We start from the raw sequence: 24,555 nt of genomic DNA, 5'->3' as shown, positions 1-24,555 counted from the left end.
GTCTTTGCAAAAAATACCGTTATCCAAAAAAGACAGTGATGTATGATTTTACAAAAATTTGACCCCCTGAAATCTGAATGCTAAAATGTAAAAATAATGTTACTGTATATGTCTATTTTGTTTTCTCTGAAAGGACTTTCATAATGTGAGCTGCCTGATATTTTGTTGGTTTACGGGTGTGGCCTTGGTATAAGCCCTGAAGGGTTTCTGTCACACTACATCACATTTTTTTATTTTATTCTATTGGTGTATTCTGAGTTTTTATTTTGATCTGTGAAAAAAAAAAAAAAAAAAAAAAAAAAAAAAAAAAAAAAAAAAACGTCAAATAACCGAGGATGAAGTCATGGTTGATAAAAAGGTTGGATGGAGTTTTTTTTTTCATTTTTCAATGGTTTACTGGTTTTATTCGGATTACTCTGAGCTGTAATGCTCTGTTCATGGTGTGAGCAACTTTGATATTGCTTTATGGCTAGGACCCAGTTCTCCGCAGGAGGAACTCGCCCCTGGAGGACGTTGAGATCCCACTCTTTATCCATGCCAGAGATCTTGGAGCAGATCTGGCTTTAGCGGTGTAGGTGCACTGCAAAAACTGATCTAAAATCTGCAAGAAAATTCTTAAAATAGGTGTATTTATCCAAAATTTGAGCAGATAGATTAAATATTCTGCCAACAGAATGAGTATTATTACAGCTGGAATAGATAGTTAGATTAATTTTAAATATATATAAATCACCTTATTCTAATAGCAAATTGTGTTACTTACCTCCTTGACTCCAGGAAAAAAATAGATTAAACATTTTGCAGTGTCCTCCAACCGCACAATCTAAGCTTTATTAGGGTGCAATCTAAAGGAGGAATCCATCTCACTCTCTGTTAACAGTTAGACTAGTTCAAAAATACCAGAAGATTTCTTCATATTTTAAGGATTATTGTTCATTTAAAAAGAAACAAATCCCACAGAATACAAACATCTGAGGAATATAGAAAGGCATTAATAGTTAAATCAAATCAACTATTATTTAGTGATGTCTACTTCCTTGATAACTAGCTTATACTTTAGAGACAGGATTATACACTGAAGAAACGGATGTAGCCGAGTTTTAAGAACCCCCTTTGTACGACAGGAGGGACTGTTGAAGTTGTTGATCACAGTGAAACAGGAAAGATGTGGTTTTACTCCGTTTTTTTTTCTCCCCCAGCGAGGTGGCCTGCCAAATGTCATGTTGATACATTCAGGTGACATCACCAGCGTTTGGGAATCTACAAAATCCCATCCTGGCTCAGAACCAAACTGCTGATACTGGTGGAAGGGAAGCATGGCGTCTCCTTTCCTCTCTGCATTAACAACATGCTAAATCTAGGCAATCCAAAACTAGCAGCTGAGATAAGGAGGGTATAAAGGATTTAACTCAACTGAACTGAAGGGTTTAATGTTTTCTCAGCTAATATGTCAGACTTCATAAAGATAGTAGTTGGAGGACTTATCACATGGAACAGGTTAGCCAATCAGAAACACAGTTAGCTGTTGTGACACTTACCAGCAGACATTATTTGACCATATATGGACTTTCCTTTTGGTGTCTGAGATATGTGTCATGCCGAGGATCTTTAGTAACTGAGGTCATTTTAATGGGTTTTATAGAAGCAAAACAAAGTGATGCAACTTTTTTTTTTTTTTAAGGTCCATGAATGCTTTGGCTAAAACAGAACCAGCTAAAAGTAAAGAGTCCTTTTAAACTGATGACCTGGTGGCTTGATCTAGATCAGAGGTCACACATTTGCGGACCAGGGTGCTAGTTAATCTGGACCCAGCCTGATTTAAAACATTTATAAATTACTGCATGTTGTCCGACAACGGTGTCTAATTTCACTTGTGCCGCTTCTCCTGTTTGTATGGTAAAACCATCCGGAGCGTCCGGCACCAGGCTGCGCGTGATAGAAATTAGCCAATGAGTTCTCAGTCAGTGTATCACATGGATGTATAAATAACTGCATTTTATTTCAGTGCTAAATGCTGTTTAATGTAACGGATTATAATTAAAAATGTCTCTGGACGTTTACTGATTTATCATTTTCTTTATTCGAACCCCTCTGATTTTTAATTGGTTACCCCTGATCTAGATGCTTTGAAGATTCATGGAAATTGCTTAAATTTTCAGCAGAAGGATCTTTTAAATAAACTAGCATAGCTTTATTCTCCTGTTTTAAAACAGAAGTGGCCTCTGTCCTGATTTCTGGTCCAAATGTCTCTTTCTCACATGGGTATTGATGCACTCACACCCATCTGCTGCAGATACTGAGCAAGATGTTCTAGATTATCCAGAAATCTGCTCTTTCAGCTCACTGCTCTCAGCAGCAGTTTCCTGCAGGTGAGGCCGTTTCAATGCAGCATCTTTTCTTTGAAGCAGATCTACTCCTGGGTTGTAGCCTCAGCCTGATGATTAGACTCATTGAGGAACTGCAGATGGACTCCTGAACACTGAAAGCTGGTAAAAACTTAATCTGATCAGATGAACAATAATCTGAAACCCATCTGAACTGGAAGGGCAAACACTGAGGCTGCAGTAGATGAGCTGATCGATATTGAAGAAAGCTTAAAATATAAGATGAGTGAAGCACCAAGTTATCATTTACATGCACTTCCTGTTTACTTGTATTGGTGCTTTCAAATTAAAACGCCACAAACAGCCTCATAAATACTGAACATGGGTGATACGGTTCTGCAGAGAGTCTCTGGGAGATAAATGTTTGTTAATGCACTGCGCTCTGAAGTGAAACAGCACTCTGTGTGTGTGTTGGTGTATAATTGACCATGAGAATGAATGTGTATTGATGCGTGTTTCCTCACATCCTTGGTAAAGGCCACTGGTTTGGCTAATGAGCCTCCACACGCACGCACACACACATACATCCATAGCGATAATGTCACTGATTCTGTTTTATGCTAACTTCAAACTGCTGCGGGTTGAGGGGGGGGCGGTCAGAGGATGCTGCGTGTGTTCATGCACGTGCACTGAATCGGGTGTGAATTTGTTGCAGCCATGATGTGAACCTCTCCTCCGTATTGCATCACCCTGAGCTCAGTTCTGTAGCTTCAGCAGGAAAAACTGCGGCTTCTCTCATGTTTGTCCTAAATTCAGTTAACAGTGTTTATTGTTATCCTTTACACCGAATTCCGTATATTACCATCCACTCTGAATACATGAAATTAAAGAGACATTTAATATGAAAAAAACTAAACTTTACAGATATAAAACAAGCTTAAAATTAAGACATAGAAAATAGACAAATATATAAACTCAATTTTTTTTAAGGTAGAAAAACTAACAGTTATGAATTGTAAACAAGTGGAAATGCTGCATCACAGCTGTAGAGCAGTGGACATGTCATGGTACAGCATCAGATGGGTCAGATTATGAAGTCCTGCTCTCTATTAATGGTGTAGGAGACTGAGATTGGTCCCTTTTACACTTCAGACCTTCCCCTGAGGGTGGAGGTGGAAACGGCTCATGTTGGGGAGGGTGGGGGGCTCCTTGATAGTAGAGGCAGCTGTCCTGTGAAGGTAGAGCCTCTGCAGGAAGGGTAGTTGTTTCCAGGTGATCTTTTCAGCTTTCTTCACCACCAGTAGCTGCAATGGAACACCATGCTGCAGCTGGTAGCAGTGCACCTGTAGAAGCTGATGAGGACTTTAAGAGACATCTAAGCCGTCCTCTCAGGAAGTAAAGCAGCTGTTAAGCCTTCCTGACCAGCTGTGCGGCGCTCATTTTCCAGCTGAGGCTGCTCAGCCTCTCTATCTTAAGCTCCTGCATCATCAGGGGTTAATGAGGCCTCCTCTCCCTCATCATGTCCACTATTTCCTCCGTCATTTTGTCAGTAGTAAAGTTGAGGTTTGCTTCATTCCACCAGCCTGGCCACCTCTGCACCACTTAATCATGATATGGGTGAGATCTACCAGCCTGTCATTATTCAGGCAGGAGGGTGGGTTCCTTTAGGAGGGGGTGATAATGGTGGTTGTTTTAAAACTGGAAGATATGGAGGAGAAGACATCAGCCATCTTTAGGAAATGATCTTAGCGAGTACATAGTATGTGATGCTGTTCAGTCAGGCCCTCCGGTTGGGGAACCTCCTGACCTGTAACGTCGCCCACATGTGCTGACTCATCCCGTCACATATTCAGCATAGCCTTGCGTGCTGACAGAATGTATTTAGATGTGTTGCTTTTTTACCACTCAGCAGCGGCCCTGCAGAGCCAGGTAACAGGACAGGGTCATTGCGAGCAACTAAATCAGCTGAAACTCCAGTAATTATTTAAACTCCCTGCAGAAACATTTCTGAATGTGCATCTTTTTACAAGAGAACCCAAAGGAGAAGTTTAATATCACATTTCTAGATCTTTCTATGCTTGACAGTTGATTCTGCTTCATTTTCAACCCATTTCATTTTGTTCTCCCCCCTGTTTTGTTTTTTACACATGTTTAAAAAACCTGATTTCCAAATTACTTTCATAATCAGTGACACTAAGGACTTAGGGCAAAGTTTTCTGATTGCTTCCAGCCAGTCCCTGTCAACATTTTTCAGAGGTTTTTGTCAGGATACCAGTATTGATCTTTAGATATATAATAAATGGCACACAGCTTTAAGACTAACCTCTGATTTATGTGTTGGAACAAAGAAAGGTATAAATAAATATAGAATTAGATGATTAAAGAATAAAGGTGCATAAAGAGGCATCATTTCCTACATTAGTTTCTACGTGTCAGTAGGATCCATGATGCTGTGGGCCTGTTTCCTTTACAAAGACCTTGGGAGCCCTACTGGATGGTCTAAAGAGGTAGAACAATGGTAAAAGATCCCTCTGGGTGCTCCATCCCGCCAGGATGGACACGATATTAGCAATCGTGGGGCTGATCCAATCTGTGTATCAACAATATATGGGGCATTTTTTAACCTGAACCTAATTTTTACATGTTTTCATTACTTTCTGCATGTTTAGGTGTTCTCATGACATTTTTAGAGCAACATGGATCTAACTGTTACCTCTGTGTCTGATGAACATAAAAACTTGTCAGGCTGTTCCTGGGCAGAGAGTCAAGCTGATCTGGACTCTTTGTTAAGCTTGTAAAAGTGAAAAACTTTCAGTTGTAGGAAAATCAGAAAGTTTCAGTTATTTTTTAAAATATTTTCCTTGCAGTTTAAGTTTTAAGTTTATCTCCATCTGTTTGTCTCTGTTCGTTTTCGGTTTCTGTTTGGCCAGATTTCACACATTACATCTGCTTTCAGTTTGTCACTTCTTTCCGTCCCTGTCTTGTTACTGAAGATGATGTGAACCAGCGCTTGGCTCGTCTTTTTCTCATATATATATATATATATATATATATATATATATATATATATATATATATATATATATATATATATATATATATATATATGACAGCTAATCTCTTCAGTAAAGAACTGCCTCAGTGACTTTAAATGTTAATATGAACTTATTAAAAATAGCTGAGAAGTAAACTAATTACCCAATTAACTAATTTGGGATTAAAAACCACATATTTAAATATTAATTTTGTCCGTAAAATTATTAGTAGAAATATTATTAGTAGAAATTATTAGTAGAAATATTACATTTATTTAATTAAAAAGTAAAATGTATTGTTCTTTTTTTGTAAATATGGTATTTCTAAAAATGTACTTATATATAAAGAAATAGAATGGCTGACTTAATATATTCTTTTAATTATTAATGTATTTTCACATGTATATTCTTGAAATATCTTTTTCTTTATTTTTTAAATGTTTTTGAGCAATCACCAAACACATTTCCTTCAAAAATACTACAGACGATTGTTATTGCACAATGAAATTCGTTTATGGAGAATTTTAAAGAACTTCACAACATTTAGTCGCCTCCTTTAAGAAGTTTTAATCACATATTTGTAACTTTTGATTCCAGTTATTAAGCTAAGCTGAATCTTTTGGCTTCTACAGGGCGGATCGCAGCATTTCATTTCATCGTGTTGAACATTCTGTCCAGACCCAACTGGGTCACTGGTTCCACACAGTTAGTGAATTTATTCACCCCAAAATCTCGGCTGGGCTCAAAAGAAAACTGGTTCCCTTTGTTCATGAATTATTTACTGATAAACAACGTCTTATTGAACATGTCGAAATCTCATTTTTATTTATTTTTGTAAGCATCAGGGGGATTAATGTTAGACATTATTTTTCTGGAGTTTGTTATTTTTCTACAGTATGTATATTTATGACGATTTCTAAATGATTTTCTTGGAGGTCTTCAGTTGATTCTTTTTAAGGTGGCTTTTTTGTTCTGGAGCTGTCATTTCTTTGTATGCAGATGCAATGCAGGACCAAAAATCCAGTTTTTTTTATAAATAAAAAAAGTCTTCTTCCAACTTCCATGACGTTCCCACCATTACTTCGGAAAAGGTTCCACTCTGAAAAACCTCTGATGGAAAATGTCCCATATGTGTTCATATGAAAGAATACTTAACCAGCTTTACTGTTTGGAAAGTCAGATCAAATCTTCAGAGAGAATGTGAGTAACAGAAGGTGAACAGTTTGATCGTTTCTTACTCCGTCTGTTCCTTGTTAAGCTCCACCCGACTGGCACCAACAGTACGCCAAACCCAATTGCAGACTGTGACCGCCTGCTCCCAGCACTCAGAAAAATCATATACAGCCATAAAAAAGCAAGAGCAGAGCAAATAAAAACAGAACAGTTTATAGTCAGGTGCAAAAGTCCTTAAAAAATGTGTCTCACACTCCTTGCATCAGAAACGGACACAAAATTACAGAAACAAGATAAGAGGAAACCAAATTTAATGAAGCTGCAAAGATGAAAATAAGCAGCTGGAAGTAAAACAGATGCAAATCAACTGCAACACCAACACTAAGCAGCCACAATATCAACAGGAAGCCTATTCAGCTAAAGATAAACAGGTCTGTGTCACAAACAACAGGCAGAACAATCAAAAGCTGATCAAAAACTGTAACAAATGAGGAGTAAGACTGATCCAAATCGCCGGGAAGGGGAAAAAAACCTCAAAAGAGAATCAGAGGAACAGCTGAAGGGTGAAGCTCTCCTATAAAAGGAGGAGGACTAAGATGGAATCACCAAAAACCCAATAACAGACAGAACATTAGGGATCCTGAGGCCCATTCCATGTTAAGCAAACGTACACACTGGTACATCTGAAACATGCTGGGTCAGAACCCGAGTGGAACAACGGTACTGATCCCTTCCAGAGGTTCAGCTCTGCCTCTGAGGCTCTTATCTCTTTCTGATTCATATGTGGAGCAGGTTTGGGGTTAAGGCCTCATTACTATGGTGGTTCTGAAATGTCCAACCCAAACTCTGACCTCTGATCCCTGCTCTGTATGTGCTTTAGGCCGACCAGCAGTATGCCAGCAGTGTAGCTGAAGATCTAAAGCGCCTGTAAGTACTGTATCATGATGGGAAGCTGTTGCTCTGGTAACCGTTCTCCTAAGAGTCTTGTTTCCCCACTGACTGATTCTGTTCCTGTCCTCCTCCCAGTTTTCCAGCTGAGATCCAATCTGGCTTGCTGGAGGTGGTCTCTCCATCCGTCCATTTCTACCCAGACTTCTCCAAACTCAGAGAGTCCTTCGGAGACCCAAAGGAGAGAGTCCGGTCAGTAAAATAGAACTTTTCTCTAGTGGAAATATTAGAGCTACCTGAACATGGATCCCAGATGGTACTGGGGTGCAGGTGTGAGCTTAATGGCAGCGGAGCGGTCATTTTGTGCCCTACGTCCCAGAATGCAGCACCTCTGCCTAATGTGGACCTCTGGAGCCGGATCAGACTGGTTTCCCGAGATCCACTGATTTTTTTTTGTTGAGAAATTTGGACACTGATCCTTTTCTTTCCCTTATTTCATGTGATGAACCTCAGGCCTTTCTGCTCTGATGGGTTGGAAGCCTCAGGACACAGAATCAGAGACGGGTTTGTCCTTTTAGAGGTGTGACAGATCGTGAAGATGTCTGCTAATGCAGACAGCTAAAAGTGGAATGAGACCGCAGGGTCCAGACGGGCCCAGACGTTAAAAGTACCACAGCGCCGCCTCGTCTTCACGCCAACACTGCTCTCCTTGTTCGGACTGGGGCTTCAGCTGCAGACTCTCTGAGATGAAGTGCCACACAAGGCTGCTTCTGTTAACTTTACTGTTTCCCAATAAAGCCTCTTTTCTCCAGATTGTTTTTAAGGCCTCGCTGGGATTATAAACAGACTCCTAGTTGTAAAGAAGCCTTTAAAGCACGGCGTTGGCAGTGAGCTTCAGCCTGCAGGCCCCGTTTATTTACAACACTGTAGTGTTCATCACATGCTACATAAACTCTTAGTTTGAGTTTATCTTTGAGATGTTCAGACTTTCCTCTCTTTCGCCTCCTGCTGAATGTGCGCCAAGTTTGAAAACTTCTTTTCTGTAGCTGCAGGAGATTGGAACAAATTATCTTCACCTTCAGAGGGTGAAGACTATTTTTCAGACCTTTTATTTTTGCCTGAAGGGTTCAAAGGCCATACAATGTCCAAGGATGGGGCTAATCTTTAGGCAAACCAGCTAATGTGTGAAGACATCCCTGGAGGGTTTTCAGAAAGACTTTAGAGGTGCTGATCCCTTTAGATTTCAGTGTTTTGATGAATCTGCAGGTGTATTTTACTAACAGATGTGAGCTCTGTGCTTTTGCAGAAACGGAGAAGATCGGAGGCCTTCTGAGCTCCATGTTTGCTAAGTCAATATATCGCCTTGTCTGTAAACATAATTATTCAAAGCGCTGCTAAATGCTCGGCTCTGAGGGGAAAGTCAAATCTTGTACTGCTCCAGTTAGTTTTTTCTCAGAACGGATTGAAGGTTTCACTGGAAAGCTGTGCATGATGACCTGCTGGGTGCGGTTCCCCTCCGGTTTGATCTGCTGCACGCAACCAAAGCCTGGTCTATGACAGGCCCTTTGTCCTCGGCTCATCCTACCAATATGAATTTGCATCCTTGGAAGCTCACATCAGTGATGTTACTCATGTTCATTCATCTGTTTTAACACAAAAGGCAGCTGCTGTTACACCTGAACGAGTGAAATGCTTCTGTAAACCAATCAGCTGACTGTTTCATCCTCCTCAGGTGGAGGACGAAGCAGAACCTGGACTACTGCTTCCTGATGATGTACGCTCAGTCTAAAGGAACGTACTACGTGCAGGTAATAAAAACTAACTGAGCTTTCTAGAGGAATGAAGAGTGTTTTTGTTGACCAAAGCAGGAAAAGATTAAATTAACTGAGGGATGCAAATCATCTAATAATTCAGCCTTTGTTTTAACCATCTCAGTGAGCACATATCAGTTTACTCATGCAACCTTTTGCACATATCCTTTTTTGAAAAAAGCTGTCAAAAGTACAGTAACTTGCAAAAGTATTCAGCCCCCTTGAATTTTTCAACATTTTGCCACATTACAATTGTCATTTTTTGTATAAAGAATCAACAAGTGGGAGACAATCATGAAGTGAAAAGAAATTTAGTGCATATTAAACACGTTGAAAAAATAAAAAATTTGGGTGTGCAAAATAATTGTAATTATATTATGTCTCTATCAGCTCTGCCTATGAGAGACTGACATTTTTGCACATTCTTCCTTGAAAAATAGCTAGAGCTCAATAAGGTTGGATGGAGTGTTTGTGAACATATTTTCCCACATCTTTCCACAGAATCTGGATTAGATTCAGGTCTGAACTTTGACTTGATCATTCCAACAAGTGGATATTTTTATTTGTGAAGTATTCCATTTTAGATTTTTGCTTTATGTTTTTTGATCATTGTCTTGTTGGAAGATAAATCTCCATCCTAGTCTCAGGTGTTTTGCAGACTCCGACAGGTTTTCTTCCAGAATGCTCCTATATTTGGCTCCATCCATCTTCCCATCAATTTTAACCATATTCCCTGTCCCTGCTGAAGAAAAGCAGGCCCAAAGCATGATGCTACCACCAACATGTTTGACAGTGGGATGGAGTGTTCAGGCGGATTAACTGGTTTACTTTTATGCAAAACATAACATTTAGCATTGTTGCCAATAAGTTTTTTATTTCTTATTTCCTCTGACCAGAGTGTTTTCTTTCACATGTTTACTGTGTCTCTGGTGACTTTTGGCAAACTTTGAATTCGACTTTTTATGAATATCTTTAGGAAATGCTTTTGTTCAATAAAGGCCAGATTTGCACAGTACTGATTGTTGTCCTATGGACAGATTCTCCCACCTCAGCTGTAGATCTCTACAGTTCATCCAGAGTGATCATGGGCCTCTTGGCTGTATCTCTGATCAGTCTTCTCCTTGTTTTAGCTGACAGTTTAGGAACGGCCAGGTCTGCGTGGATTTGCAGTAGTCTGCTACTCCTTCCATTTCTGTATTATTGCTTGCACAGTGCTCCTTGGGATGTTTAAAGCTTTGTTTCCAAAGCTTGATTTGGAAGACTTGATTACACACAGGTGGATTCTATTTATCATCATCAGTCATTTAGGTTAACATTGGATCATTCAGATATCCTCCCTGAACATCTGGAGTTTGCTGGACGAAAGTAAAGGGACCAATTAACTTTGCACGCCCCAGTCTGTCGTTTTTTTATTTGTTAAAAAAGTTTAAAATATTCTCTTAATTTTGTTCTCCTTCATGATTATGTCCAACTTTAAAAATTAGAGTTGGATGGTAGTTTTGCATAGTTGATGTCCTGTTTTTCATCTAGAGAAAGAGTTTCCATCTCTTAAACACCTTGAATCTTGTCTTTGTTTAAACTTTGCTGTCAGAAGGTCTCACTCTGAAAACCTTTCCAGAGTGATGAGTTGGAATATCTGTGATCCATCTGCATCTCTGTTTTTACAGTTAGAGGATGACATCGTCGCTCGTCCAAACTACTTCACCACCATGAAGAACTTCGCTCTGCAGCAGCCATCGGAGGAGTGGATGATCCTGGAGTTCTCCCAGCTTGGCTTCATCGGTGAGTTTACCATCGTTAGCCTCGGGTAAGAGAAGCAGAAATCCTTTATTAAAATGCAAATGTGTTTCTGCCTAGAAATACATTTACATTCGAAAGGAAGAGATAAAAACAGAAAAGTCCCCCCAGTCTCCCGAGCTTTTTGCTGTCGTCTGTTAAAATTGCAGAGATAGACTGAATTCCACTTTCCAAAGCTGAGCAGGAACTTTGAGCTCAGCAGCTATTGGTGGATCCTTCATGAAGCCACTCAGCTGCAGAGCTTGTCTCCAGACAAGAACTAAACCCAGCAGACTTAATTGAACATTAACCTGCATCTGATGTGTCAGGTTCAATCAGGAACCTCCTACAAAGACTCAATCAGCTGACATGCAGGTGCTTCACGTCTGGAAGCAGAGGCTGATCCGAGGACAGATGTCTCCAGAGGCTGAGCTGGTGAGGTCTCTCTGAACAAAGAGATCCTCAGACAGTAAAACGGTGTTTCATTCTGGCTCCAAGCAACTTTAGAAAAGATGAAGCTGTTTTATTACAGCATCAGAAGGCTGCTTCACAGCCTGCTGGTTTTCCCAGAAATGGGTGGAAAAGCCTCTGAAATGAACTTTGATTGATGCTGAGGAGCCTGACATTCAGCGACTTAGTCTGACGTGTCGGACAGAACTGCAGATGCTGGATTCAGGAGACTGATGGACCCTCAGGACTCTAAACAGTAATGAAAAGCTCACTGTTGAATTAAAAATATTCAACAACATCGCTTTCACTGAGGCGTATAGCTCTGAATCAGCCGTTAGTACCCGAACAGGAGGTGTCTTCCTCTTTGTCTCACCTGAGTCATTTCTGTCCAGTGGGAACTGTCATCTCAAAAGTCATTCTTCTCTTCATTTCAAGTCAGACACACAAAGGATTTTCTTGGGGAGAAGCTACTTTAATAATAAAAAAGATATTTGAATTGATTTGCAAACTGTTGTCTGCTGTTTTCCCAACATGTTTCACTTTGCATATAATAGTTGAAACAGATGAACGTCACACCTTAAGCCATCTGGAAGTTGTCTGAACCATTCTAAATAGTCTGAACCAAACTAGTGGAAGTTTTATCATTCTCTTCCTGATATCTGGACTAATTTCTTTGTATTTTTCCATGAACTCAACCAAGGAAGCCAAGAGTTTGACATCCTCCCCCTCTGGGTTCCATTCACAAAGCAGGTTTAACAAACTCAGATTTAAATCCTTAACTCTGAACTGATCTAGCCTAAGGTTGGAAACTAGCCTAAGGTAGGTACACTCAAAGTTGAGCATGTGTGTAACAAGTATGAAGAGCCATTATCAGTGGAGCACCGATTTGATAGGTCACCATGACAACAGGCAACAGGAAGAGCCTATTTCTCCCTAATGGAACTAGAAATTTTAATGCAGAAATGAGAAAACAAATTGGAGGAAGTGTTTAAAAACCAGAGAAACAGCTCTACAGCGGTTGATGCGTAGGCTTATATGAGGTGCTATATGGCAGGCCATTTAACATTCTCCTCTCTGTTTTTACATTTGTAGATCACTAAAATAGGATTCCTCCAGGTCAAAATCACATTCCTTCATTTTTCCAGTGGAAACTTAATTTCGTAAAGTAAAGAAAAAAAATGTACTAATAAGAATTATTAGTAGTTTAAATAGTTTTAAATATCTAGAAATGTTTATGCATTTTTAGTGGCTGTTCTGACCTTTATCAGCTTGACTGAATATGTATTTCTGATATCTGAAATGTTTCTTTCTGATCAAAATAATGCAAACTAAAACCATTAACAATAGGAATATGGAAATCTGAAGTTCATTTCTAGACATCCATAATGTGTATTTTAAATATTAAGAGTGTTTAAAATGTTAAATTTGACAAAAAAAATTTAAAATTCAGATATCAGAAATACCTATTCACACAAACTAATAAATATCTAAATGGTCTGCCATAGCCTGTTCTAATAATGATAACATTGCGAGGGAAGGTAGTTCACTGGTTAAATGATATTGGATCAATGTATTATATTTAGGTGAAATCTCATGGGTGAGAAGCGCACCTGGCAGCAGGTGAAGATGTATCGTATCGTATAGTATAGTATAGTATAGTATAGTATAGTATAGTATAGTATAGTATAGTATAGTATAGTATAGTATAGTATAGTATAGTATATGTAAAGTATAATAAAGTTGTTGAAACTGGAAGGACCTGTCCGTCATCTCACGGGGTTCCTCCTGATTTTATTTCTGTCTTCCACAGTAAAATAAATGACTGACTATGCCGTTGTTTTTTATAATGCTGTTATCACACATCATTGCACTCTCACCAATATGAATTACTTCTAAACATTTGTTAAAGAAATCAATGCTGCAAATGTGAGGACGGTGGATTTATGTGATATTTTTTTAGGTGAAACGGCTCATAAAGATAAATAAATATAAAGGACATCTATAACTGCTCTGAGAATCCTCCCCTTATATATACTTTATTCTCTGTGAATTAAAGGAAAAGTCCGGTCAGCAGGGAATCATTAATGGACTGATGAAAGAAAAGTGAAGTGTCATGCTCAAAGATGACCCTGCACATTTTGAGTATGTTTAGCTCAACCTACTGCTGTGAAGCGGTTGGCTTTAAGGAGAATGGAGAGAGAGGAAACTCAGAGTTTACTGAACAAAACCTGCTCCCGGGGAGAATGTTACTTTGGTAACAGAAACAAAGCTGTAACTGAAACAAACATTTTTTTTTTTTCTGAAACCAAAAAATTTAAAAAAAAAAAATGTAAAACTAGCTAAATACTAAAGACGAATTAAAACTGGATTAAAATTTAAAATCAGAATTAGAAAAAATAGAATAAAAAGCAATGAAAAAAAATAAAAAAGCAAAGAAAATATAAAAACAATTTCAACCTTGATATTAGGGCTGAAACAATCAAACAAATGAATTGCATTAATCATGATTCATTGATTATTAGTAATATAATGACAATATAATAATAATAATATAATCATCTACTAATTAAGTAATCGATTAATTGTTACCTGGAGAATAGAGACTTTAAAACATGCATCTCGAAACCCGCTTAAGGCAGTAATTATACCAAAATTGTAAAAGAAAAGATTTACATATTTTTCATTTAAGATAAAACAACCTTAAAATTGTGTAAAGTTTTAGATTTATCTGGTTTAATTCTGTAAAACTCTTCTTTAAGGAACCATTTGAACCAACCAAAAAGATTAATCAGTTAGATAAAGTTATGATTAGGTGCAGCCGTACTTGTATATAAGAATATGACTCAAGTCTTTAATGGCAAATTGAAGGGGTTTTAGTTATGGTCAAGAAACGTCCATGATATTTCGTATTTTATCCTGCAGTCAGAACTGTTCTGGTTTGTGTTAAATCCACTTCCGGCTTTCATTATCTTTAACTGCTTTGCAGCTCTGAAGCGCCTCTGCAGTGGTCTGATTCCCTCCACCCGAGGAGCCGCTTCTTCCATCAAACTAAATTAAACATTTTCAGTCTGAATTATTGATTCCTTTAATTGGAATGAAGAAAACAATCAATACGATCCTCGTGTGTCCCTCAGGGACAGACACGGGTCCAGACTCATTTCATTTTTATTGGTTTAAGTGGAGCGACGGATGAGAGTGAACTGTGCTGTTAAAGAATCATTAACCGTTAGACGGAGGTTTATTTTATGGATGAAATGAGTTTCGGTCTCTCTGCACGGTGACGCTGTCTGGACAGAACCCCTCTGATGTGCTTCATCTCTTTAGTGAGGATGATGAAACTGTTGCTCTATGCTTTAATATCCTCTGCCTTCGTCACACAGGCTTTGTTCTCTGCAAAGGCAGAAAATGTGTCGGACAGCAGGATGTGAGGAGAAAGTTCTTTACCTACATGATAAACCGGACCAGTTAAACCAGAACCAGCCTGTGCTCATATCAGTTTAGTTTAAAGTTTTGTCTGCGAGTAGAATTGAAAAGGTGTGTGAAAGGGTGGTCTGACCCAGTTATGTCAGAAGGACTGGGCCAAAATTCCTGCAACTTCCAGACGCTTTAATTACACTTATGTTTAGGGGCTCCTAAAGTGGGTCATTTCATTATGAAGTAATGTTTTTCATTGGCCCTAAAGGTTCAAAGCCCTTAAAGGATTTTCAAAAGTGTCTAAGTTCAGTAGAAAACGGCTTATGCTTAAAATTGCAACTATGAGATTACAGCTTTTTTTTTATTATTTGTTATATGATATCCTGTTTTTGTTTTTTTTTGTTTCCTGCATTTATTAGACTTAGAAACGGGTTAAATTCTTGCCCGCTGCAGCAGATTTTCAATGTGCAGAAAGCAGGACTGCGTAGGGCGTCTTTAGCACCTCCTGCTGATGAACCAGGAGCTGCATCCTCAACAGAAATTGAGTGAATAAAAACAATAAAAAGGTTGACATTTTTTGTTCTATAATCTATTTAAACTGGTCTTTTATAAGTGTTTCTGCTCTAGCAGCTAGCTCGTTGGATATCAAATGTGGTGGATTGACGATGGAAGGAGGAAGCAGAGATTAGCAGGAGGTGAATACGGATGCAGCCCGGCAGGAATCTCAGCTTGATCGTGTTGGTTTCTCTGCATCTTTGTGCATTTTCCCCTCAGCCTGAGTCTCTAAGGATCAAAATCCTCCCTTTCCTCCTCCCTGCAGTCCTTGGCTCTGGCCTCATCATTCCTCCCTGACCCCGAGTCGCCTGCAAGCGGCGGCTGCTTTAATAGATTCATCAGTGTTCAGCTGACTCACTGGATTAAATCACACAGGGGGGAAAGCTGCAGGGATGCTTTCTCTCTCATTCAACTGTTCTTGTTTGCTAAGTTTAGTTGAGCATTTCATCTGATCGGAGCTCTGGAGGCTCTGAACATCTAGTCTACCCAAGGCTGTTATGTCAACCCTGATCAGGGATGGCCAGACCCAGTCTGGGCCATGGAGCTCACTTTTTGAGCTCAGCTCAGTCCGACTTTAAAATGACAGACCCAAACCCTTCGAAAGGGAAATGCTAGGTTAATTTCCTCTCAGTCAGAGTGCAGTGCTTAAAAATAACATTTTCAGTTTCAAAAATGTTTTGATTAATTATCAGGAGCTCCAGTGTTTTAAGGTGGGTGACCTGATGACAGATTCTGTCTATATCTATAGAGCTTCTGGAGCTTTTTAAATAATGAAACTTTTTTTTTAGTTTTCCTAAAAATGTCTCCCTTTATAATTGTGCAAACACATCAGAACCGGATCCTATTGCTTTTCAGAATTACAGAGCGTAGTATAACATAATAAGTTTATTTCCAGCACCTTCAAATTTTAGTTTTATCCAAGATAGAAACTTGTCACCTTAAACAAAAAATTGTAGTTACCATTGGTCCATAATAATCCAGTGCACTGCAGTTTGAGATACTTCTAGCATCTTTAACCCGATAACTAACATTTGAGCCCAGCCTTTAAAAATAGATTAAGGTAAATTGCATTGGTAGCAATAATAACATTACTATTTTGATCTTAATCATGTCATGATCATTAGTTTAACATTAGTTTTTCCACATCTACTAATAATCATTGTCAACGAAAGACCCATCACTTTTAAATATTTAATAAATATTTGCCTGTATTGATATCTTTGTTCATGTCAGATTTTGTTTTTTGTTGGGCATTATATTGAATTATATTCCCTAGTCTGCTGGACAACAAGACATATGCAAGACAGACCACTACAGAAAAAGATCCGTCCTGTCAATATCTTACTGAAACAAGCCTTTATGAACGATAGTATATTATACATATGATATAGCATACTATAGTATAAAGTAATATTTTCTTGCGATTTAATTTTGAAAATCCACATTAGATATTGGTGAAACTAGTTAAGGCACATCTGGAGGTGTTTTACTGTCATTCTGAAATGAAAATATATACTGAAAACAAATAGTTTAGCAGCAACACTAACGCCAACTTGACACAACAAGTGACTCGGTGTAGAGATTTTTAAGGGCTTTCATTTTTAAATCCGTCATCAAATGTTGGTTAAACTTTGTAATTCACATCTGGTGGTGTTTTTTTTTTTTCCCTTCAAAAGTGAAATTATTCACTAAAAACCGTTTAGCAGCAATATTGACGGCAGTTTAGGTCAAAGAGTTTTTGCAGGGCTTTAATTTTGAAATTCTTCATCAGATCTGGATTAAATTTGGTGAGTCCCATATGGAGGTGTTCTATTATCATTTTTGAAATGATGGCACTCACTGAAAACAAATAGTTTAGCAGCAATATTGATAGCAACTTAGGTTAAATAGATTAGGTATAGGGATTTTTATGGGGCTTTAATTTGAAATTCCACACCAGATTTAGGTGGAACTTTGTGAATCTCATCTAGAGGTGTTCCACTTTCCTGCAGAAGTGGAGGTATTCACTGAAAACAATTACTTAAGCTGCCAGATTGACCGCAACTTAGTTCGATGTGACTTGGTGTAGACATTTTGCATGGCTTTAATTCTGAAATTCCACATCAGATCTGGATAAAACTTGCTGAGTCATTTCTGGAGGTGTTCCTCATTCCAAAGTGGAACGATTTACTGAAAACAAATTGTTTAGCAACAATATGGATTTCAACTTAGATCAAAGGGATTCTTTGTCTTGCTTTTGAGGTGCATTTATGTTGAAATTCCACCTGAGATCTGGATGATATTTGATGAATAAAACATGGAAGTTTTCTATTAACATTTCAAAATGGAAGCATTCGCTGAAAACAAATTATTTAGCAGCAATACTGCCAGCAACTTAGGTCAAAGAGATTATTTTTGTGAGGCTTTTATTTTGAAAATTCCACATTAGATGTGGATGAAACTTTATGGCTCACATTTAGAGGTGTTCTACTCTATGAAAAAAAACATGCACTGAAAACACACAGTTGAACATAGTTTAGCAGCAGTATTGACAGCAACTTAGTTTGAAGTGTTGAGTGTAGAGAATTATATAGTTGGTTCCCATCTTCCTCTGCAAATGGGGACCAACTCCTATGTAATTATAAATATACATTTCTAGGTCAAGGCAAACATAAAGATTGAGACTTTCAGTTCAAAGTGTTAATAAATAAACATATAAATAATACATCCCATTTATGTCAGTAAACCCCTGTAATTATCAAATGCTGTACCTGTAATGTACAATATATATATGATAATAAACTATAAGCACTGATCAGAGTGGAACAGAAAAACCACAATCAAACAGTGCTAAATGAATTTAAACCTGCTTTTATTAACTCCTGGAATCCTGAAAACAGTCTTGAAAGCTTTTTGGTTATTTTCCAACATATTTACCAATTTTTACCCAATACCAATTGATGCTCAGTACACACTCTCACCCACTGTTACTGTATGTGCATAAAATTAATTTTTTTCAAAATTTAGAAAACCAATATATATTTTCGTAACTCTATTTTATACCTAATACTAAAAAATTATCAGGAAAACTTTTAAAATTGTGCTCACAAATGATTTGTGTTGACGTTAACCACAAGCTTCTCATATCAACACCTTCTGATGATTTAGGTTTTTTAAGTCTTTATGATTTCAGATGAAACTTTATCCACTTAACTGCAAAGTTGTCTAAAAAGATTAAGAAAATGCACTGACTAGACTGACTAGTATGCAAATGTAAATTAGTATACTTTTCAGATTTCAAAATCTTTCAAATGTATACAATTACATTTCAGCTACAATAGTGTAAATGTGTTATGTACCAAATTAAAATAATTAAACACATCATGGGTTAAATGCATAATAATGCTCTGTAGTCCCAGCTAAAGAGGATGCTTTGGTTTGCATTATTAGTGCGGTGCTTCCTGCTGCCTAGAAGTTGATGGAAGATAAATCTTTAAATGTTTCTACTGGTTATTACTCTCTCTGCTGAGGTCTATGAATTTTAGTGTTAATTAGGAAAATGTGAGTTCAAGCCTTAATTAAAATTGTGTTAAGTATATATAAAGATATTAAGGAAGAAAGCAGCTTTTAAACCTGTTTTACAACTTGTTACTTTATCTGAGATATTAAATGTTTCTAATATTAATTTACTGAAGGCTGCTGGGCAGCTACTGAAGATTAAGGATAAAATAGAAAATGTTTGTTTTGACTGTGATGACAGATGACACTGTGAAAAACAATGTATTTATGGACTTTATCACTTCAAATTGCCTTAATTTGGTGAATATTTACATAACCTAAAGATTTTCTCCTTCTTAGAGAACTAACACAACCAGAGCGAAAAAAATCACTGTGTTTTTTCTCCTGATGCAGGTAAAATGTTCAAATCTTTGGACCTTTCGCTCATAGTGGAGTTTATGCTGATGTTCTACAAAGACAAACCCATCGACTGGCTGCTTGACCACATCATGTGGGTCAAAGTGTGCAACCCAGAGAAGGATGCTGTGAGTTGCTTCATATGTTATCCTGCTTTGCTTTAATGTGTTGTTATCTTCTGAGGTTTTTGATTAATCATTTTTTAGGATTTTCTAGACTGAAATTTAAAGGAAAACCCATTAGAAAGCCTGAGGAACTATTAACCTGGGCTGCTTTCTGCTTTCTCTGTCTCCTTCAGAAACACTGCGACAGGCAGAAAGCAAACCTGAGGATCCGATTCAAGCCATCGCTCTTCCAGCATGTCGGCACTCACTCGTCTCTGGCCGGAAAGATACAGAAGCTGAAGGTAACTCCTCTCCCTGCTTGGAGCTGGTTCTGTCTGAGGCTTGCTGTCTCTAAGATCAGAGGGAAAATGACATCACTAATCCAACATCATGAGACACAAATAATCTGCTTTAAATCTGCATGATTTAACAAACAGAAAAAAAGACTTGGCAGAAATCGCGTCCATGAGAAGGTTCTAAGGCTAGAACCACTGCTTTCCCAAAAAAAACTCAAAGATCTGTCTTATATTTACCAACAAATATGTTTTCTGAAAGATCCTAATCTATAGAAATAATCTATGGATTGATAAAAGGGTATTTCCTGTTACATCTAACCAAAACATTAGACCTACAGTCACACATGGTGGTAGAGTGATGGTTGGGTGTTTTAGTGTTTCAGCATCCAGACTTGCATCATCTTTTGCTATGGATTATCTTTATACAAAATCTTTACTGTTATGTTGCTGAATTGCCTCTAAAGTGTATTTCATAAAAACAAAACTGAACCAAATCACAGGAATGAAAAAGAATGGTACAGTCAGAAATGCTGGCAAAGGTTAAAGGTTTAAACGAGCCAAAGCTGCAGAGACAGACAGTTGATTGTAGAGATTTGCTGTCAGAGTGGGACCTCTGTGAGTAAAGCTGCTCTGACTGTCATTATGAAAGAAGCTGGATGGATGGATCAAAGCTTGACCTGCAGTAATGAGAGCGTTGCTCTGCTCTATGGTGCTGAAGAAGGATTAATCTGGATTTAGAACTCGTGTCTTCATCCGTTGTTAACCTATGGTCAAAAAATATCGCCACTTAAAGAACCAGCAGCAGCAGCTGGAGTAAGCTGTGAGTGTCCAGGTTCTGTTTTAAAGACCAAAAGAGGATCTTCATCCTTCAGCAGGGGCTCCAAAGAGAGCTGGTAAACTGAAAGGAGTCCTCTGAAGGTTTGCAGACATATCTAAGAAAAGACACTAGGGCAGGTATGGGAACACTTTGGAATCTGAGGTACCTGACACTGTTGTGAGGGAAGGAATGTCTGAGATTTCCTCCTCTGTGAGCCAGCTTTGGATAAACAGAAGAAGAAGGATTGAGGGATGGAGGGACCACCTTTAATGAATCCATTTTTGAACATCATCTTTATTAAGACTTGCAACTCCTCAGCTTTTCCTATCAGAGCCATCATTTTTACAGAGAGCCTCCATATGGATCATTTTCTCTCTGTATGAAGTTGATGCTGTGCACTCTTCTCATATAAAGGAGAGAGGAGGGAGAGGTTCTGTTTAAGTTAGTGCATGAAGATTGAAAGCCTCTGCAGTCGTTGGAGCTTTGGTTTCTGGCTGCAGCCCTCAGTCTCCACTCGGTGCCTCTGATTGCTGCACTAAGAGCTGTAGACGTTAACCCAGCTGGATGCTGCTGCAATCCCACCTAATCAATCTGATATTGATCTGGCCGTCACAGCCTGCTCTGTGAAGACTGGAGCACAGAGCTTACCTGCCGGGAGGACTAAACATATTCAGGTTAATGTAGGCTCTGTTAAAAACTGTATATAAATTAATAGCAAAGCATCAGTTTAGACTGATAGGAAGCTGCTTAGGGATTCCTTTACTGCAGGGAATCAACCATTCCTCTATTCAATCTCCTCTGTTTTTGATAAGGAAGCTGTAGGGACCCTGCATCTGCTGCAGATTCTGACCAGAACCCAACCTGGAACTTCCCTAATGTTTAGTTACACTGTCGAAACAAGCTGCAAGCAGAAGCTGGTCACGTCCTGCACGTTCTCCAGCCTTTCTGCATCGTCATCATTGACTAGAATGTTTAAGTGTTTTAAAGGGTATTTATTCCTCAATATTTTCCCTGTTTTCCATCTTTTTGTGTTGTATTTAGAAGTTGTAAGAGAGAGTCATTGCTTTTTCCTAATGCAAACACCCTGAATCCAAAAAACCTGAATCAAGATGCAGGCTTAGCAACTGGAAGGAAATCTGGTTGTTTTATTCAGTGTAATGCTACAACATATTCCTGCCAACTGTATTAAAAAAGAAAAGTTTAGGTCAAACGTTCAGTGTTTGTTATTGCAGCTTTATCAGATTTCCCTCTTTATAGCCATTAATCCCATGGAAGGTTTCCAGCTTTGAAACCATGCCCCGATGTGGAACTGCCTGTCTGGATTGTGTGTTTCCTCAAAAAGGAAATGATTTTAAGAGCCTTGGGCTAAATGAGAGCTGCTGCTTTTATTTTTAACAGTTCAGAGTTTCAGCATGTGCTGCTTGTCTTCTAGGATAAAGACTTCGGTAAGCAGACCCTACATAAGGGTCACGCCAACCCACAGGCAGAGGTGACGACCAGCCTGAAGACGTACCAGCACTTCACCCTGGAGAAGGCCTACGCAGGAGAGGACTTCTTCTGGGCCTTCACCCCTGTAGCCGGAGATTTCATCAGGATACGATTCTTCACGCCCGTCCGCATTGAGAGGTCCGTAGAAGCCTTGGAAATGAATGCTGGCAGAGAAGGAACTTCCTGATCGGAGTAAAAACTTTTCTGCTGCTTTCAGGTTTTTCTTCCGAAGCGGAAACATCGAGCATCCAGGAGATAAACTCTTCAACACGTCAGTGGAGGTTCTACCATTTGACGTAAGTCCGTAACTTCTGAAAACATCTCAAAAGTCCACACCATGTTGGATGGCTGTCTCACATATCTGATTTTCCTCTGTGGAGCTCATGTGTTCTAAACGTTAGATAAATACCTTTATTTTTGTTTTTTAAAAAGTAAAAAAAAGAAAATTAGAATAGACTATAATAGAAAATCCCTGTTATTTAGTCCCACAATAGGGACATTCTGGTATTTACAGCAGGAAAAAGAATGGTCACACAAATGTGGACCTTAGCAAAGTGTATAAGAATAAAGTAATAGTAGAGAGTTAAAAAATAAACAAATGAAATACTGTACTGTAGAGTGTTTTAACAAAATAAGACTGTGCACTTGGAGAATAAATATGCAATTTACAGCTATGGACATTTTTACAGTAATGGATATTTGAAAATAGCAGCAACATCAGAGATGTGCAAAATGACAGCAGCATGTTATTTAACTGACTAAGACAGAAACTGCAAAACTAAAATCCCATTTTACAAGGATTTATCTGACTGTATCCGAAAAAGTAATAGTCTAAAGCCCCAAGGCTTATATCTGCCCATCCTTTACTATTGAAGAAATATGTTTGTTTCTAGACTTACTTAGACTAATTTTAGCAGTCTTTGTACTATTGGAAAAACAACTGGTTGGAGGTTTCTTCCTGTTAAAAGGGGGTTTTTCCTCTCCATTGTCACTACAAGCATGCTTGGTGTGAGGGATTGCTGAGGAGTCAAAGAGTCAATGCAATAGGTTTTCTGTAAAGTGCCTTTAAATGACGTGTTTTAAATTGGCACTATATAAATAAATTGTGAATTGAATTTGTTCTGCTAGTTTTGGACCAACAAATACAAAGAATTGATTGAATTTATTAACAATTTAATTCATATTGTTTTATTACCATATAATTTTCAAAGTACAGTTTTTTTAATTAAAGTGTGAGGCTTTCATGCACATTGTCTGCAACAGCTGATATGTTTTCCACTCCTTTATACTCTTAATTGGAATCCACATACATGACTACTCCACCATCTTTTTTTTTTTTTTATAATCTCCGCCCTGATCACTGTTTAACCACGTTTTGGATATTAAAAAAATATTGGAGGGGTTTGTGATCTGATTTAAGCAATCCTTAATCTTATGAAAGTTAGCATACAGACTTCTCCCGGTAAAATGAATAATTGATTTTCTGTTTTCAGTTGCTAAGGTATTATGAAACTGATCAACTTTATAAAATTGACAGCCATTGTTGATATGCTGGAGAAAATAATTTTCTGGGTCAGTGTCATTTCCAAAGTCATGTAGCTCATCAGTAGCATATAGCAAGGTGTTAACTTCCTGATAATCAACCTCAGGGTTAGGTTTAAACATATGTTTTATTATCTGCTTACAGGTCACCAAATTATTTTTTGTGTAAATTGGAGACTAGTTTGATTTCTTGTATCTCCTTAGTTAGAATGTCCAGCCGACAGTTTGTGGGATCCACAAGGATTCCAACAAATCCTTTAAGTGTCTTGTTGTTGTTGAAGTAAAGTCATGAATATATCCTTTTGCTGCTGCAGCAACTCAGTAACATGACTGAGTCAGTTCATTGCCCAGTTTCCAGTCGGCTTTAGGTTCTTTTGGAGGAATCTTATGATTTTTTTTTGTGCCCTGTTGTGTCTGACCTTCCTGGTATGTTGCTAGCAGCTCCTGAGCTGGGGCGGTTCTTAAAGCTAGAAGTGGTTCGCTATAGGTCTGTGCCTTGTGGCTGAGCCTGCTGCGCGGCCTGGCGGTGCTGCCTGCTGCCCGGCCTGGCGGTGAAGCCTGCTGCCCGGCCCGGACGTAGAGGCTGCCGCCCGGCCTGGAGGTGGAGGCTGCCGCCTGGCCTGGGGCCTGCTGCCTGGCCTGGAGGTGGAGGCTGCTGCCCGGCCTGGAGGTGGCGGCTGCTGCCCGGCCTGGAGGTGGAGGCTGCTGCCCAGCCTGGAGGTGGAGGCTGCCGCCCGACCTTAAGGTGGAGGCTGCTGCCCGGCCTGGAGGTGGCGGCTGCTGCCCGGCCTGGAGGTGGAGGCTGCTGCCCAGCCTGGAGGTGGAGGCTGCCGCCCGACCTTAAGGTGGAGGCTGCTGCCCGGCCTGGAGGTGGCGGCTGCTGCCCGGCCTGGAGGTGGAGGCTGCTGCCCGGCCTGGAGGTGGCGGCTGCCGCCCGACCTTAAGGTGGAGGCTGCTGCCTGGCCTGGAGGTGGAGGCTGCCGCCCGG

General features: G+C 39.0%; 1 protein-coding gene across 2 annotated transcripts in view; it reads left to right on the top strand.

The window, feature by feature from the left end:
• The window catches only part of mgat4b (mannosyl (alpha-1,3-)-glycoprotein beta-1,4-N-acetylglucosaminyltransferase, isozyme B), a 71,020-nt gene that overhangs the window by 35,844 nt on the left and 10,621 nt on the right, over positions 1-24,555 (top strand). The window contains exons 5-13 of one of the 2 annotated variants that reach the window (XM_015373282.1): positions 7,413-7,459; positions 7,559-7,672; positions 9,153-9,228; positions 10,899-11,013; positions 19,318-19,448; positions 19,619-19,726; positions 21,970-22,163; positions 22,243-22,321; positions 24,055-24,238. In XM_015373282.1, the coding sequence (XP_015228768.1) occupies positions 7,413-7,459; positions 7,559-7,672; positions 9,153-9,228; positions 10,899-11,013; positions 19,318-19,448; positions 19,619-19,726; positions 21,970-22,163; positions 22,243-22,321; positions 24,055-24,147 (957 nt within the window). In that variant the 3' untranslated portion in view covers positions 24,148-24,238. Of the gene's footprint in view, positions 1-7,412; positions 7,460-7,558; positions 7,673-9,152; positions 9,229-10,898; positions 11,014-19,317; positions 19,449-19,618; positions 19,727-21,969; positions 22,164-22,242; positions 22,322-24,054; positions 24,239-24,555 lie in introns of those variants that run through there. The other variant, XM_015373281.1, reaches the window with a different exon arrangement.

Source organism: Cyprinodon variegatus, unplaced genomic scaffold, assembly GCF_000732505.1.
Source record: "Cyprinodon variegatus isolate N-32 unplaced genomic scaffold, C_variegatus-1.0 Scaffold84, whole genome shotgun sequence".
NCBI lineage: Eukaryota > Metazoa > Chordata > Actinopteri > Cyprinodontiformes > Cyprinodontidae > Cyprinodon > Cyprinodon variegatus.
The sequence above is the reverse complement of the archived record's forward strand: the minus strand, read 5'-3'. Positions and strand labels throughout refer to the sequence as shown.